The 16,861-nt window shown below is 39.2% G+C and overlaps 2 protein-coding genes across 8 annotated transcripts in view; one reads left to right on the top strand and one right to left on the bottom strand.

The window, feature by feature from the left end:
- The first annotated feature begins 225 nt into the window (after positions 1–225).
- Positions 226–10,880, top strand: twsg1b (twisted gastrulation BMP signaling modulator 1b). The gene is made up of 5 exons (XM_077218648.1): positions 226–582; positions 938–1,080; positions 3,152–3,251; positions 3,945–4,205; positions 9,645–10,880. Exons 2-5 carry the CDS (start codon positions 964–966, stop codon positions 9,824–9,826), a joined length of 660 nt encoding a protein of 219 aa, XP_077074763.1. The 5' UTR covers positions 226–582; positions 938–963; the 3' UTR covers positions 9,827–10,880.
- A 1,482-nt stretch (positions 10,881–12,362) lies between these two features.
- ppp4r1 (protein phosphatase 4, regulatory subunit 1) overlaps positions 12,363–16,861 on the bottom strand; it is a 30,738-nt gene continuing 26,239 nt past the window's right edge. For 4 of the 7 annotated variants that reach the window (XM_077218966.1, XM_077218995.1, XM_077218985.1 and 1 more), the window contains exons 16-20: positions 15,706–15,806; positions 15,137–15,257; positions 13,741–13,869; positions 13,521–13,662; positions 12,363–12,969 (exon numbers count right to left, since the gene is read on the bottom strand). In XM_077218966.1, the coding sequence (XP_077075081.1) occupies positions 12,806–12,969; positions 13,521–13,662; positions 13,741–13,869; positions 15,137–15,257; positions 15,706–15,806 (657 nt within the window). In that variant the 3' untranslated portion in view covers positions 12,363–12,805. The remainder of the gene's footprint in view (positions 12,970–13,520; positions 13,663–13,740; positions 13,870–15,136; positions 15,258–15,705; positions 15,807–16,861) is intronic. The other 3 variants (XM_077219002.1, XM_077219016.1, XM_077219011.1) reach the window with 1 other exon arrangement.

Genomic DNA, 16,861 nt, shown 5'->3' with positions numbered 1-16,861 from the left:
ACACACACACTCTCTCTCTCTCTCTGACTGACACACACACACACACACACACTCTCTCTCTCTCTCTCTGACTGACACACACACACACACACACACACACACACACACACACACACACACACACACACACACACACACACACACACACACACACACACACACTCTCTCTCTCTCTGACTGACACCCCCCCCCACACACACACATATACACACACACACGCTCTCTCTCTCTCTCTCTGACACACACCCACACACACACACTCTCTCTCTCTCTTACTGACACACACTCACACACACACTCTCTCTCTCTCTCTCTCTCTCTCTCTCTCTCTCTCTCTCACACACACACACACCCCCACACTCTATAGTAGATAAGCGAGCAGAAGGGGGTGTGTGTGTCTTTAAGGCGCCTGTGTGTCTTTGTGTGTGTGTGTGAGAGAGTCTCAGCAGAAGTACTCTAGTCCAGTCCAGTTCAGTTCAGTTCGGGTCTGTTCTGATCATGTCTTAAATCCTCTGCAGCGGATCTCTGTGTGTGTGTGTGTTCAAACCTGCTGGAAGACACGAACAGCTTCATTGTCTCGCGGTGAGTTTGTGATTTTGTGTGTTTGTGAGAAACTTCTTCAACGAGCCTTTAGATAGTTTCACTCGAGCACAAAGTGAATCAGTGAGGGATTTATACACGCTTATTGTGTGTGTGTGTGTGTGTGTGTGTGTGTGTGTGTGTGTGTGTGTTGTGAGATGTGAGGAAACACTCGCCTGAAGTCCCGCGTTACTGTAACACGTGCTCGATACATTCGCACTGTTACTTTCAAACGAGTGTTTGATGTCGCCGCGCTCTGTCGCGTCACTATCAGTCGGAAGCGCGCTTGTCTTTGATGTTTGAACTGTTTGTTTATTGCGTCTGTCTGTCTCTGTCTCTCATTCCTGTGCTCATTTAGGTCCGGTGGATTCGGTTCAGTTCGTAATGCAGCCTTCACCTTCATCATCATCAGTGTTTCTTCTTCTTCTATCAAGTTTTTCTCTTGCTTTGGCCTGTAATAAAGCTCTGTGTGCCAGTGACGTCAGCAAGTGTCTCATTCAGGTAAGAGTCTCACATTCTGTTCAATGTTGTGTTTTCATGGATCACAAATAAACACTCAGAAGCTGAAGTTCAGTGAATCATGTGTTAGATATGATCATGTGCAGTTTTTAGATGCATTTTCAGCTTCATAATCTTTATAATTTAATGTGCAATATATATTTACATTTGCATTATGCCAATTCAGTCATATTTATTAAGCTGCCTGTACATACTGTCATTTTGCTTTGCACTTATTTGGAGAAACTATCTGTAATAAAAGAATATAATATCTTAAAAATGTTGGCTTATATACTAGATTCTTTTCCTCATATTTGTCAAAGACAAATTCCTTTGCAATAAAGAGGCTTGGATTATATTTAGGCTCATGTTTCTGATTATTTTTCTCATTCTTGTGTGTGAATTCAGTATTTATGTATTTTGCACTTTGTAAATGTAATTTGAACAGCGAAAAACTGAACTTTCTTGTAGGAGCCATACATATTTTTATTTATTTTTACTTTGTTACTTTTATTATTATTAAACCTTTTATGTTCAGTGTTATGTTTTTCATGTTGTGTAGAAAGACATTAAATTCACTTGCTTGTTAAAAGATCTGAGATGTTCGGTGTTGTTGGATCAGCTTAATGATTCCCGAATCTTACAATCTGGTTCTGATTCTGTTTGTTGTTGTTGTTGTTTAACCATGTTGTTGTTGTTGTTTAACTGTTTAACCGTGTTGTTGTTGTTGTTGATGTTTAACCGTGTTGTTGTTGTTGTTGTTTAACCGTGTTGTTGTTGTTGTTGATGTTTAACTGTTTAACCGTGTTGTTGTTGTTGTTGATGTTTAACTGTTTAACCGTGTTGTTGTTGTTGTTTAACCGTGTTGTTGTTGTTGATGTTTAACTGTTTAACCGTGGTGTTGTTGTTGTTTAACCGTGTTGTTGTTGATGTTTAACTGTTTAACCGTGTTGTTGTTGATGTTTAACTGTTTAACCGTGGTGTTGTTGTTGATGTTTAACTGTTTAACCGTGGTGTTGTTGTTGATGTTTAACTGTTTAACCGTGGTGTTGTTGTTGATGTTTAACTGTTTAACCGTGGTGTTGTTGTTGATGTTTAACTGTTTAACCGTGGTGTTGTTGTTGTTGTTTAACTGTTTAACCGTGGTGTTGTTGTTGATGTTTAACTGTTTAACCGTGGTGTTGTTGTTGATGTTTAACTGTTTAACCGTGGTGTTGTTGTTGATGTTTAACTGTTTAACCGTGGTGTTGTTGTTGATGTTTAACTGTTTAACCGTGGTGTTGTTGTTAATGTTTAACTGTTTAACCGTGGTGTTGTTGTTGATGTTTAACTGTTTAACCGTGTTGTTGTTGTTAATGTTTAACTGTTTAACCGTGTTGTTGTTGTTGATGTTTAACTGTTTAACCGTGGTGTTGTTGTTGATGTTTAACTGTTTAACCGTGGTGTTGTTGTTGATGTTTAACTGTTTAACCGTGGTGTTGTTGTTGATGTTTAACTGTTTAACCGTGGTGTTGTTGTTGATGTTTAACTGTTTAACCGTGGTGTTGTTGTTAATGTTTAACTGTTTAACCGTGGTGTTGTTGTTGATGTTTAACTGTTTAACCGTGGTGTTGTTGTTAATGTTTAACTGTTTAACCGTGTTGTTGTTGTTGATGTTTAACTGTTTAACCGTGGTGTTGTTGTTGATGTTTAACTGTTTAACCGTGGTGTTGTTGTTGATGTTTAACTGTTTAACCGTGGTGTTGTTGTTGATGTTTAACTGTTTAACCGTGGTGTTGTTGTTGATGTTTAACTGTTTAACCGTGGTGTTGTTGTTGATGTTTAACTGTTTAACCGTGTTGTTGTTGATGTTTAACTGTTTAACTGTGTTGTTGTTGTTGATGTTTAACTGTTTAACCGTGGTGTTGTTGTTGATGTTTAACTGTTTAACCGTGGTGTTGTTGTTGATGTTTAACTGTTTAACCGTGTTGTTGTTGATGTTGTTGTTCAACTGTGTTGTTGTTGATGTTTAACTGTTTAACCGTGTTGTTGTTGATTTTGTTGTTCAACTGTGTTGCTGTTGTTGCGTTGGCAGGAGTTGTGTCAGTGCCGGCCGTCCGATGGGAACTGCTCGTGTTGTAAGGAGTGTATGATGTGTTTGGGAACGCTCTGGGAAGAGTGCTGCGACTGTGTGGGTGAGAACATCATATTATTAATATATCACTACAGAAGAATATAATATCTGCAGCAAACATTTTAACCTGTTTCTTGCCATTAAAACATCCGTGATCGCTGACATGCTTCATTACAAACAAACCTCGAAACTTCAAATCCCGTTTCAATCTTTGGAAGCTTTTTTCCTCCGCAGAATAAAAAATTAAAAGGTAATTAAACTCAAAATGACTTCTTAAAATTAAGATTAAAAAAACTTAATTACTTGTTTATATCTGACAATTTTGAGAAAAAAAGTCAGAATTGCAAGAAATACAATAAAATGTATTAAATGAAATCAATATTATTTCTCACCATTCTGACTTTATATCTTGTGATTCTGACTTTTTCTCACAATTCTGACTTTTTATCTCGCTATTGTGATTGGAAGAAATTATAAGAAATATAGAACTTACAATTGCAAGGAAAAAAGTCTCATAATTCTGACTTTAGCTCTTGCAATTCTGCTTTTGTGAGATATAAAGAATTGCAAGAAAAAAAATTATGAGATGATAATTCAGTTACCTCTTTAATTTTTTTTATTCCGTGGCGGAAACAATCTTCCATAATAACAGCCTGTCGTGTGTTTTTTTTCTTCTATTTTTTCATTCTTGATCAGGTTGATCTAGTTTGAGTGTGTGTGTGAGGCAGTAAAGTGTGTGTTCTTGTGCCCTCAGGCATGTGTAACCCGAAGAACCACAGCGACACGCCGGCGACGGCCAAGAGCACGGTAGAGGATCTGTTCCGGCCGATCCCGTCGCTCTTCCGCGCGCTCACCGAGGGCGAAGCGCCCGTCAACATGATGGTGGTGTCGTTCCCCGTGGCCGAAGAGCTGTCGTATCACGAGAACCTGCTGTCCTTCCTGGAGACGCTGGAGGACTCGCACCAGAACGTGTCTCTGCCGGGGAACAGCATCCACGCCAGCTACGACACCAGCGGTGAGCGACACAACCGTTTACACCCGGTCATGCCTTTTTACTGATCGGATTTATCAAAACCATTCCCTTTACACCTGTTCACTAACGCCCCGTTTACACGAAGGGAAGATGCAGATATATACCTGCAGTTTGGCCTCTCATTTACACGAAAACCCTGTTTTTATCACAGAGAATTATTATTTCTAAAAAAAAAAGGAGATTCCTGATAACGGCGGTTATGTGTTGCCGTGTCGACTGGGAGAAACGGTGTTTTAGGTTCTCAAACATCACATTTTGCGCCAGAAAATGCTTAACGTCATGTGAGCATCATGTGATCCTTCTCGCTACACTGCCGCCCACAGGTTTAGCAGTTATGATGGCGCGCGACGGCGTATTTATGCGGGTTGATGTAAACAATGTTCACGATGTTATTATTGAACACAGAGGGGGAGAAATATTCGTTTCTCTAAATAGCCGGCTATGTGTAAATGTGGCATAAATGTGTTTTCGCAAAATGAATGTAAATCCGATCTTCAGTTCCCACGCTATACAGGTGAAACTCGAAAAATTAGAATATCGTGCAAAAATTATAATTTTGATGATTATGGCTTACAGTTTATGAAAACACCAAATTTAAAATCTCAGAAAATTAGAATATTACGTGAAATCAATAAAAAAAAGGATTTTAAACACAGAAATGTCGGCCCTCTGAAAAGTATAATCATGCATATGTATAAAGTTATATATACTAAATAAATGAGTTTCACCTTTTAATCTGAATTACTGAAATACATGAAGTTTTGCACGATATTCTAATTTTTCGAGTTTCACCTTATGCAGATTTAATGTATCCATGTCACCGAACGCAACAGACATGAGCTGTGTTTTATTGATCATCAGCTCATTTCACAGTCAAAGACTCAATAAGAGAGAGCGCAACACTGCTAATATCATTTCATTTCTTTACTTTTAATGAAGATGATTGTGTGTTAATCTGCGGTGTCATATCTGGCTATAACATGGTGACATATAGGCCATAACACGCTCTCACCAGTTTATTTTTAGCATGGTTGTGAGGAGTAAAATGTACATGTGTGGTTTCAACAACCGGATGCATTCACACTCGTCCCGTTTCGTCTGTAACGCGCCTCAGATCTCCTCCTGAAGGGGTTTGAGCGAGCGGATTTAAATGCGTCTCGGAGGGCATTTACAGCTGGTCTCTTCACGACCGGGTAGCTGTCAGATCACAGAAACACATGACGTGACCCGGTGTGAACGGCTCCACTCACATCTGACACAGAGCGGGATTTGTTGCACGAGTTCAAACACACAAAAAAAAAAATTTCACATACGATCTGAGTCACTTCCACATGTGGTTTTAAATCACAAACATATCCGATATCTGGACATCTGACCTTTGAATTGAAGCCAGCACAAGACGAGGACGACACGTTTATTCACTAACAGCTTTATAATGTTGTATTATGAGACAGAAGTGTGAGGTGCAATGAGGTGATAACTATGGAAGCTTGTTTCCACCACAGAATAAAACATTTTAAAAGATAATTGGGACTTTATTTCTCAGAATTGCGAGATATAAAGTCAGAATTGCGAGATATAAAGTCAGAATTGCGAGATATAAAGTCAGAATTGCGAGATATAAGGTCAGAATTGCGAGATATAAAGTCAGAATTGCGAGATATAAAGTCAGAATTGCGAGATATAAGGTCAGAATTGTGAGATATAAAGTCAGAATTGCAAGATATAAAGTCAGAATTGCGAGATATAAAGTCAGAATTGCAAGATATAAAGTCAGAATTACGAGATATAAAGTCAGAATTGCGAGATATAAAGTCAGAATTGTGAGATATAAAGTCAGAATTGCAAGATATAAAGTCAGAATTGCGAGATATAAAGTCAGAATTGCGAGATATAAGGTCAGAATTGCGAGATATAAGGTCAGAATTGTGAGATATAAAGTCAGAATTGTGAGATATAAAGTCAGAATTGCGAGATATAAAGTCAGAATTGCGAGATATAAAGTCAGAATTGCGAGATATAAAGTCAGAATTGCGAGATATAAAGTCAGAATTGCGAGATATAAAGTCAGAATTGCGAGATATAAAGTCAGAATTGCGAGATATAAAGTCAGAATTACGAGATATAAAGTCAGAATTGCGAGATATAAAGTCAGAATTGCGAGATATAAAGTCAGAATTGCGGGATATAAAGTCAGAATTGCGAGATATAAAGTCAGAATTGCGAGATATAAAGTCAGAATTGCGGGATATAAAGTCAGAATTGCGAGATATAAAGTCAGAATTGTGAGATATAAAGTCAGAATTGTGATATATAAAGTCAGAATTACGAGATATAAAGTCAGAATTGCGAGATATAAAGTGTGAATTGCGAGATATAAAGTCAGAATTGCGAGATATAAAGTCAGAATTGCGAGATATAAAGTCAGAATGGCGAGATACAAAGTCAGAATTACGAGATATAAAGTCAGAATTGCGAGATATAAAGTGTGAATTGCGAGATATAAAGTCAGAATTGCGAGATATAAAGTCAGAATTGCGAGATATAAAGTCAGAATGGCGAGATACAAAGTCAGAATTACGAGATATAAAGTCAGAATTGCGAGATATAAAGTCAGAATTGCGAGTTTTGTGAGATATAAAGTCAGAATTGCGAGATATAAAGTCAGAATTGCGAGATATAAAGTCAGAATTGCGAGATATAAAGTCAGAATTGCGAGATATAAAGTCAGAATTGCGAGATATAAAGTCAGAATTGCGAGATATAAAGTCAGAATTGCGAGATATAAAGTCAGAATTGTGAGATATAAAGTCAGAATTGTGAGATATAAAGTCAGAATTGCGAGATATAAAGTCAGAATTGCGAGATATAAAGTCAGAATTGCGAGATATAAAGTCAGAATTGCGAGATATAAAGTCAGAATTGCGAGATATAAAGTCAGAATTGCGAGATATAAAGTCAGAATTGCGAGATTTGTGAGATATAAAGTCAGAATTGTGAGATATAAAGTCAGAATTGAGTGATATAAAGTCAGAATTGCGTGATATAAAGTCAGAATTGCGAGATATAAAGTCAGAATTGCGAGATATAAGGTCAGAATTGCGAGATATAAAGTCAGAATTGCGAGATATAAAGTCAGAATTGCGAGATATAAAGTCAGAATTGTGAGATATAAAGTCAGAATTAGGACATATAAAGTCAGAATTGCGAGATATAAAGTCAGAATTGCGAGATATAAAGTCAGAATTGCGAGATATACAGTCAGAATTGCGAGATATAAAGTCAGAATTGTGAGATATAAAGTCAGAATTGTGAGATATAAAGTCAGAATTGAGTGATATAAAGTCAGAATTGCGTGATATAAAGTCAGAATTGCGAGATATAAAGTCAGAATTGCGAGATATAAGGTCAGAATTGCGAGATATAAAGTCAGAATTGCGAGATATAAAGTCAGAATTGCGAGATATAAAGTCAGAATTGTGAGATATAAAGTCAGAATTAGGACATATAAAGTCAGAATTGCGAGATATAAAGTCAGAATTGCGAGATATAAAGTCAGAATTGCGAGATATACAGTCAGAATTGCGAGATATAAAGTCAGAATTGCGAGATTTGCGAGATATAAAGTCAGAATTGTGAGATATAAAGTCAGAATTGTGAGATATAAAGTCAGAATTGCTAGATATAAAGTCAGAATTGTGAGATATAAAGTCAGAATTGTGAGATATAAAGTCAGAATTGCGTGATATAAAGTCAGAATTGCGTGATATAAAGTCAGAATTGCGAGATATAAAGTCAGAATTGCGAGATATAAGGTCAGAATTGCGAGATATAAAGTCAGAATTGCGAGATATAAAGTCAGAATTGCGAGATATAAAGTCAGAATTGTGAGATATAAAGTCAGAATTACGAGATATAAAGTCAGAATTGCGAGATATAAAGTCAGAATTGCGAGATATAAAGTCAGAATTGCGAGATATAAAGTCAGAATTGCGAGATATAAAGTCAGAATTGTGAGATATAAAGTCAGAATTGTGAGATATAAAGTCAGAATTGCTAGATATAAAGTCAGAATTGTGAGATATAAAGTCAGAATTGCTAGATATAAAGTCAGAATTGCTAGATATAAAGTCAGAATTGCGAGATATCAAGTCGGAATTGCGAATTGCCTTGCAATGAAGCTAAAAATATATAACCAACTACATTATCATGTTGATATGCCATATTTTTACTATAAAACTCTTACAACAAACATCTCTTCTAATATCTTCAACGGTTGCGTATACGGAGCTGCAGGACACGTGTGTAAACGACTTTACTTGTAAATGAGTCTCTTTAACACCGCGTGTTTATATACATGTTGCTGCTGATTGGGCTGATATTTTTGACTCACCCACCAAACAAGAGAAAACACACAGTATCTCAAACCTCATTACACACCGTTACCAGGAAACATGTCGTTCCACCCGGAAGCCGTAGCGCTTCACTGAGCAGGAACGTCGTTAGCTTGAGCTTCATCCACTGGGATGTGGATTCCTGAGGTGACCCCGTGACCCCGAGCCGAGCCGGTAATGAGACGTCCAGCGGCGAGCAGGTGTTCGGACGGAAACACACCAGATCACTCGCCAGCTACGCCAACGCTCATTTATGTCACGCTGGAGGTTATATATCTGACACACACTTGAGATTGGAATAAATTAGATTTAGTAATGTTTTTTTTAAGTCTCTTCTGCTCACCAGGGCTATGTCAAAAATACAGTAAAAATAGTGAAATATTATTAGAATTTTAAAACATCTGTTTTCTATGTGAATATATAGTAAAGTGTAATTTATTCCTGTGATCAAAGCTGAATTTTCAGCATCATTACTCCAGTCTTCAGTGTCACATGATCCTTCAGAAATCAATTTCATTTTTTGTCATAATTTAAACTTTTTTTGTCATAATTTTGGCTTTGCATGTCATAATTTCTATATTTTTGTCATAATTTAGATTTTTTTGATGTCATGATTTCAACTTTTTTGTTATTTTGATTTTTCTTTAGGTCGTAATTATGACAGTATGTCAATTTCGACTTTTCATGTCATAATTTAGATTTTTTTAATTTCATGATTTCAACTTTTTTTGTTATAATTTTGACTTTTTTAGGTCATATTTATGACTTGTCCATTTTTCGACTGCATGTCAATTTTATTTTTTTGTCAGTTTTTATTTTGCATATAAGTAATTTTTTTGTCATGATTTTTACTGTGTTTCATGATTCAATTTTTTTGTTATAATTTGTACTTGGCGTGTCATAATTAAAAAAAATTGTCATAGGTTTTACTTGCATATCATAATTGTGATTTAGCAGAGCATGATTCTTGATGTTCTGTGGCAGATGATTTCCTGATCTCTCTCTCTCTGTCTCTCTGTCTCTCCAGATAAGATGTGTACGGTGGTTTACTTCGACGACTGTGTGTCCATCCGCCAGTGTAAGCAATACTGCGAGTCCATGGGCGGGTCCAAGTACCGCTGGTTCCACAACGCCTGCTGCGAGTGTATCGGCCCCGAGTGTGTCGACTACGGCAGCAAAGCAGCCAAGTGCATCAACTGCCTTTACTGACTTCCTGTCCGCTACTGACGTCTGATTCTCAACTTCCTGTCCGCTACTGACGTCTGATTCTCAACTTCCTGTCCGCTACTGACATCTGATTCCCAACTTCCTGTCCGCTACTGACGTCTGATTCTCAACTTCCTGTCCGCTACTGACGTCTGATTCCCAACTTCCTGTCCGCTACTGACGTCTGATTCCCAACTTCCTGTCCATTACTGACGTCTGATTTTCAACTTCCTGTCCGTTACTGACGTCTGATTCCCAACTTCCTGTCCGTTACTGACGTCTGATTCCCAACTTCCTGTCCGTTACTGACGTCTGATTCTCAACTTCCTGTCCGTTAGACTTCCTGTCCGCTACTGACGTCTGATTCCCAGCTTCCTGTCCGTTACTGACGTCTGATTCTCAATTTCCAGTCCGTTACTGACGTCTGATTCTCAACTTCCTGTCCGTTAGACTTCCTGTCCGCTACTGACGTCTGATTCCCAACTTCCTGTCCGTTACTGACGTCTGATTCCCAACTTCCTGTCCGTTACTGACGTCTGATTCCCAACTTCCTGTCCGTTACTGACGTCTGATTCTCAACTTCCTGTCCGTTAGACTTCCTGTCCGCTACTGACGTCTGATTCCCAACTTCCTGTCCGTTAGACTTCCTGTCCGCTACTGACGTCTGATCGTTACTGACATTTGATTGTGTCCTGCGTTTTAGGCTTCACGTAAAAGAGTTTGTATATATATTATTTTTATTCTTGTCATCATGTGTAGCCACATTCATTCAGATGAGCGAAATGATTTTGATAGAGAATAGATGCTTGAATAGATCGATACTGCGCTTGTCAGATTTTTATTCATATTCAGCATATATTATAAACACAAGGTCTTTATTAAGACTGAATTAAGTTGAAATCATTAGTTTGTCTTCAAGAACAAAATCCACCTGTAAATGATCATTAAACACTGTGCAGAGAGAGAAAGAGAAACTGTGTGTGTGTGTGTGTTTGATGTCGAGGCGACGAACGCCAGCCATAGAAATCACTGTAGTTTCAATAAAACATCATCTCTAGTTCTTTATTCCTGTCGTTTTTCCCCTGTATATTTATTTTCCTTTTGTGTTTTTCCCTTTTTTGTCATTTTATTGCTTTTAAATCATTTTAATAAATTTCTTTTTTTTCTCTTATTTTATTTATATTTTGAATTTATATTTTTTAAATCATTTTATTAAATTATTTTCTTTATGTATTTTAAATTTCTTTCTCCTTGTTTCTGCTCGTGTTCACCTGTTTCCACTGTTAATCTCAGTCTTGCAGGTTCACAGGTGTCCTAGTCAAGTGTCCTAGTCAAGTGTCCTAGTCAAGTGTCCTAGTCAAGTGTCCTAATCAAGTGTCCTAGTCAAGTGTCCTAATCAAGTGTCCTAGTCAAGTGTCCTAGTCAAGTGTCCTAATCAAGTGTCCTAGTCAAGTGTCCTAGTCAAGTGTCCTAGTCAAGTGTCCTAGTCAAGTGTCCTAGTCAAGTGTCCTAGTCAAGTGTCCTAGTCAAGTGTCCTAGTCAAGTGTCCTAGTCAAGTGTCCTAGTCAAGTGTCCTAGTCAAGTGTCCTAATCAAGTGTCCTAGTCAAGTGTCCTAGTCAAGTGTCCTAGTCAAGTGTCCTAGTCAAGTGTCCTAGTCAAGTGTCCTAATCAAGTGTCCTAGTCAAGTGTCCTAGTCAAATGTCCTAGTCAAGTGTCCTAGTCAAGTGTCCTAGTCAAGTGTCCTAGTCAAGTGTCCTAGTCAAGTGTCCTAATCAAGTGTCCTACTTTCAGTCAAACACAAAGACAGACGCTCGTTTGCTGAACACAAACACAAAGAGCTCATTCAGTCCCATGAGCCTCCACTCATCCGTCCAACTTACAAACTCAAAGTTCACTTGAGTTTCTCGAACAGAAATACTGTTCCTCTATGCAGCGCACAATTATTAATCATAGTATCTGTCAATATGAAACATTTTCTATTTACTTCCCTGATCTTTATTGGGAACCATTCAGAGAGCAGAAAAAAAGCTTCATAATCTTTAATCAGAATGTAACTTTTCTTTGCATTTTCATTTTAAAGTTGTCAACAAAAAGGGTAAAACTTTACATTAAGGTTTCATTAGTTAATTATATTCATACAATTATGATAATCCCAACAGGTCATTGTTCAGATCATATCAGATTTATAGATTATATTACAAGGTTTTTATTAAGGTTAATAAATGCTTTATATTTATTGTTAATGCACTAACTTATACAAATGAAACCATATTGTAAAGTGTTAAAATGTAGAATTGAAATATTAAAATCAGTTTTTCCATCTCAAAGAGTTAGATCTTGTTTAATGTTTAAAATTAAATTGTATTAAAATTAATGTTGATTTTTAAAATAACAAATTGACTACCGTTCATTGTAAATTCATATTTTTCATAATACATTGTTAATTTATGCAGCTTAAATAAAATTTTACTTAAGTCGAATGTTGAGGCGAGTCGTCGTGATCGTCTTCATCTGAACGACTCCAAGAACAACAGGAAGTGATTTCATCTGAAATTTTATTCTGGACAGGTTAAGAGAATATCATCAGCGCTATTCATGATCAAAAACAGGAATATATACAGAAGAGTTTTGCATTAAAACACTCAAGGCTTCAAGTGAGTTTCAGATTGAATGTTCACATGGACCACTCGTGATATGCGTTAAAAAACACTAGTCTAAGCAGAGTCCATCAGAGCAACAATGTGCTGCGCTGAAGAGTAAAAGAGCCCTTGAGATCACTGATGTGTGTGTGCGTGCGTAGCATATATTAGAGCCGGTTCATCCGGTCACATGTCATTGGGTTAGTCGTTTGATTTCTCCAGCTGTTCAAGTATTCTCTGGTTTAAGGAAGACACGTTTAAGGCTTCTGTGGCAAAAATAAAAGAGAACGCACAAAAACCCCACAAAAGTTGCTGTAGTGAGGTGCATTCTGGGAAAGCTGTTCAGTATGTGGAGGACGTGGTGCTCATGGCGTCCTCGTTCACACGCGTGTTTCCCGGATGGACGCTGGCGAAGTATTTGACGTCCTTGTCGATGTCCGTCTGCAGGGAGACGAGTGTGTGTTCCAGCGCCTCCTGCTGGCAGCCCGCCGACGACAGGAAGAACTCTGCAGGACACACACACACACACACACACACACACACTAGTCAGCGAGTGCTGTCACAGGACAGGGTTAGAGGGAACGGGGAATACATGTGCATGAAAGAACAAAAGAAAATATAACAAGGAAAATATGCATAAAAGAACAAGAAAATTAAACAAGGAAAAATAAATAAAATGGAAAAAAAGACAGGAGAAAAACTAAAGGAACAAAACGATGAAAAACTAAAAAAGAAACGAAAATTAAATGAGAGAGAAAAAAAGGAAGAAAAAAGTTAGATAAAAATAAAGAACAATAGAACTAAAATACATTAAAAAAAGAGCAAAGAAAAATATATAAAACAGAATTAAATAAAATAAAAATAAAGGAAAAATAAACAAAACAAAGAAAATAATAAATAAAAATAAATAAGGAAAAATAAACAAAAACAGAAAAAAAAAAAAAAAGTTAAAATACATTAAAACAAAAAGAAATACTAAAATAAAAATAAAATGAAAAGTAAGAATCCTCAGCAGGGAGAGAGGAATAAAGCCTCACACACACACACACACACACACCTCGCTCCAGCAGGGTTTGCCGCAGGGTTTTGGCCAGCAGGACTCGCACGTTGGGAACGGGATCAGACGCCAGCAGCAGCAGCGGAGGGAGAAGATGCTCCGAGAACTGATCCAGCGACACACACTCCTCCTCTACAGACAGCTGACACACACAGAGACACGCGTCAGGACACACACACACACACTGAGGAGGAGGAGGAGGAGGAGGAGTGCGTCTCACCTGACAAACGAAGGCAAACGCCTGCCGACCAGACCACTTCCGAGAGTGACAGAACTTCTCCACCAGTTCTCCCAGAAAACCCACCAGCAGAGACGAGCACGACGACAGCTTCCTGATGATCTCACTCACCTGCAAACAGAGGGATTCGGGATTCAGGAGAACGACTCCTTCAGGAGAACGACTCACTGCAAACAGAGGGATTCATTCATTCAGGAGAACGACTCGCTGGAATCAGAGATTCATTCATTCAGGAGAATGACTCGCTGGAATCAGAGTGATTCATTCATTCAGGAGAACGACTCGCTGGAATCAGACTGATTCATTCAGGAGAACGACTCCCTAGAATCAGACTGATTCATTCAGGAGAACGACTCCCGATTCAAACGTCACTACAATCTCACCCAAAATAACCAGGCAAGTCAGAAAGAAAAAAAACAAAGAAACTAAGAAAAAAAAAAGAGAGAGAGAGTGAGAGAGAGAGAGTGAGAGAGCTCAGACTGTGTTCACACTGCACTGATGGAGAGAGAGAGAGTGAGAGAGAGAGTGAGAGAGTGAGAGTGACTGTGAGAGAGAGTGAGAGAGTGAGTGAGAGAGAGTGAGTGTGAGTGAGAGAGCTCAGACTGTTCACACTGCACTGATGGAGAGAGAGAGAGTGAGAAAGAGAGTGAGAGAGAGAGAGAGTGAGAGAGAGAGAGTGAGAGTGACTGTGAGAGAGACTGTGAGAGAGTGAGAAAGAGAGAGAGAGTGAGAGAGAGTGAGAGAGAGTGAGTGTGAGTGAGAGAGAGAGAGTGAGAGAGGGAGAGAGTGAGTGAGAGAGTGAGAAAGAGAGAGAGAGTGAGAGAGAGTGAGAGAGAGTGAGTGTGAGTGAGAGAGAGAGAGAGAGAGTGAGTGTGAGAGAGGGAGAGCTCAGACTGTGTTCACACTGCACTGATGGAGAGAGAGAGAGTGAGAGAGAGAGAGTGAGTGTGAGTGAGAGAGGGAGAGCTCAGACTGTGTTCACACTGCACTGATGGAGAGAGAGAGAGTGAGAGAGAGAGAGAGAGAGAGAGAGTGAGTGTGAGAGAGGGAGAGCTCAGACTGTGTTCACACTGCACTGATGGAGAGAGAGAGAGTGAGAGAGGGAGAGAGTGAGAGAGAGTGAGAGAGAGTGAGTGAGTGAGTGAGAGTGAGTGAGAGAGAGTGAGAGAGAGTGAGAGAGAGAGTGAGTGAGTGAGTGAGCTCAGACTGTGTTCAACCTGCACTGATGGAGAGAGAGAGAGAGTGAGAGAGGGAGAGAGTGAGAGAGAGAGAGAGTGAGAGTGAGAGCTCAGACTGTGTTCAACCTGCACTGATGGAGAGAGAGAGAGACAGAGAGTGAGAGAGAGAGAGTGAGTGAGAGTGAGAGAGAGAACAGTACCAGTCTGTAGGACGTCCAGCGAACGGAAGAGACTCGGTCAGTGCAGAGACAGAAGGCCAGCGGTCTCAGATAATCATGAACGTCCTGCGCGCTGTACAGCTCCAGCAACAACACCAGCTGCCTGTCACACACACACACACACACACACACACACACACACACACACACAGTCATGACATCCTCAGCCACATCATCACACCCCACTGAAGGAGGAGTCGTACTCGGCCAGCTCGGAGCGAAACCCCTGTCTCTCTCTCACACACAGACACGCACACGGAAGGACTCGTACTCTGCCAGTTCGATTTAAACCCTTCGCACGTACGCAAACCCCTGTCTCTCTCACACACACACACACACTCTCGTACTCGGCCAGCTCGGAGCGAAACGCCTGTCTCTCTCACACACACACACAGAAGGACTCGTACTCGGCCAGCTCGGATCGAAACCCCTCTCTCTCTCACACACACACACACACATACTCGTACTCGGCCAGCTCGGAGCGAAACCCCTGTCTCTCTCACACACGCGCGCACACACACACACACACACACACACAGAAGGACTCGTACTCGGCCAGCTCGGAGCGAAACCTCCAGTTGCGGCTGTTGTCGGTCACCAGGAACTCCTGAAGCTGGTAAAGATATTTCCTCCTCGTGTCCTGATGCAGAAGCTGGAAGAGCAACACATCAACATTAGGGCTGGCAACATGGCTAAAAACATCAACTCCAATTTCTTTCTTAAATATTAGCCAAATTTGAATTATATTCAAATACCAAAGGCAATACTTGATGTTAAAGGTGACATTATGCCCCTTTTCACAAGATGTAATATAAAACTATGGCGTCCCCAAAATGTGTCTTTGAAATTTCAGCTCAAAATCCCACCAGATCATTTATTAAAGCTTGTCAAATTTGCCGCTTTTTGGGTGTGAGCAAAAATTCCCAGTTTTTGTGCGTGTCCCTTTAAATGCAAATGAGCTACAGCCCCGCCTATGTTCAGAAGAGGGCGGAGTCTTTACACAAGCTTCAGAAACTACAGCAATAACAAAACACCAATCTCACTCATCCAGAATCCCAGAATAACCAGTAGCGAGTGCAGCCTTACGGAGAGACTCAGGAAGAGTTTCTGAATGTTAGTGGAGACATTTATGTAGTTGTTGTGGAGTTACATTGAGCGCCGTGGGTGTAAACATGCAGATTAACAGCCGGTAATATTATAAACATGCAGATTAACAACCGGTAATATTATAAACATGTAGATTAACAGCCGGTAATATTATAAACATGCAGATTAACAACCGGTAATATTATAAACATGTAGATTAACAGCCGGTAATATTATAAACATGCAGATTAACAGCCGGTCATATTATAAACGTGCAGATTAAGGGCCGGTAATATTATAAACGTGCAGATTAAGGGCCGGTAATATTAACGTGCAGATTAAGGGTCGGTAATATTATAAACGTGCAGATTAAGAGCCGGTAATATTATAAACGTGCAGATTAAGGGCCGGTAATATTATAAACGTGCAGATTAAGAGCCGGTAATATTATAAACGTGGAGATTAAGAGCCGGTAATATTATAAACGTGCAGATTAAGAGCCGATAATATTATAAACGTGGAGATTAAGAGCCGGTAATATTATAAAAGTGCAGATTAAGGGTCGGTAATATTATAAACGTGCAGATTAAGGGCCGGTAATATTATAAACGTGCAGATTAA

The sequence above is a fragment of the Siphateles boraxobius genome, unplaced genomic scaffold, assembly GCF_051911475.1.
Source record: "Siphateles boraxobius isolate OS27281-9 unplaced genomic scaffold, OSU_SipBor_1 12, whole genome shotgun sequence".
Taxonomy (NCBI): Eukaryota; Metazoa; Chordata; class Actinopteri; order Cypriniformes; family Leuciscidae; genus Siphateles; species Siphateles boraxobius.
This window is presented reverse-complemented; position numbering and strand designations above follow the sequence as displayed.

Bases quoted from the DNA above. Each gene is read 5' to 3' on its own strand.
- twsg1b (XM_077218648.1), top strand. From the start codon at position 964: ATGCAGCCTTCACCTTCATCATCATCAGTGTTTCTTCTTCTTCTATCA. The intron at 1,081-3,151 runs GTAAGAGTCTCA...TTGCGTTGGCAG, and splicing joins TCAGCAAGTGTCTCATTCAG to GAGTTGTGTCAGTGCCGGCC. The intron at 4,206-9,644 runs GTGAGCGACACA...CTGTCTCTCCAG, and splicing joins CGCCAGCTACGACACCAGCG to ATAAGATGTGTACGGTGGTT.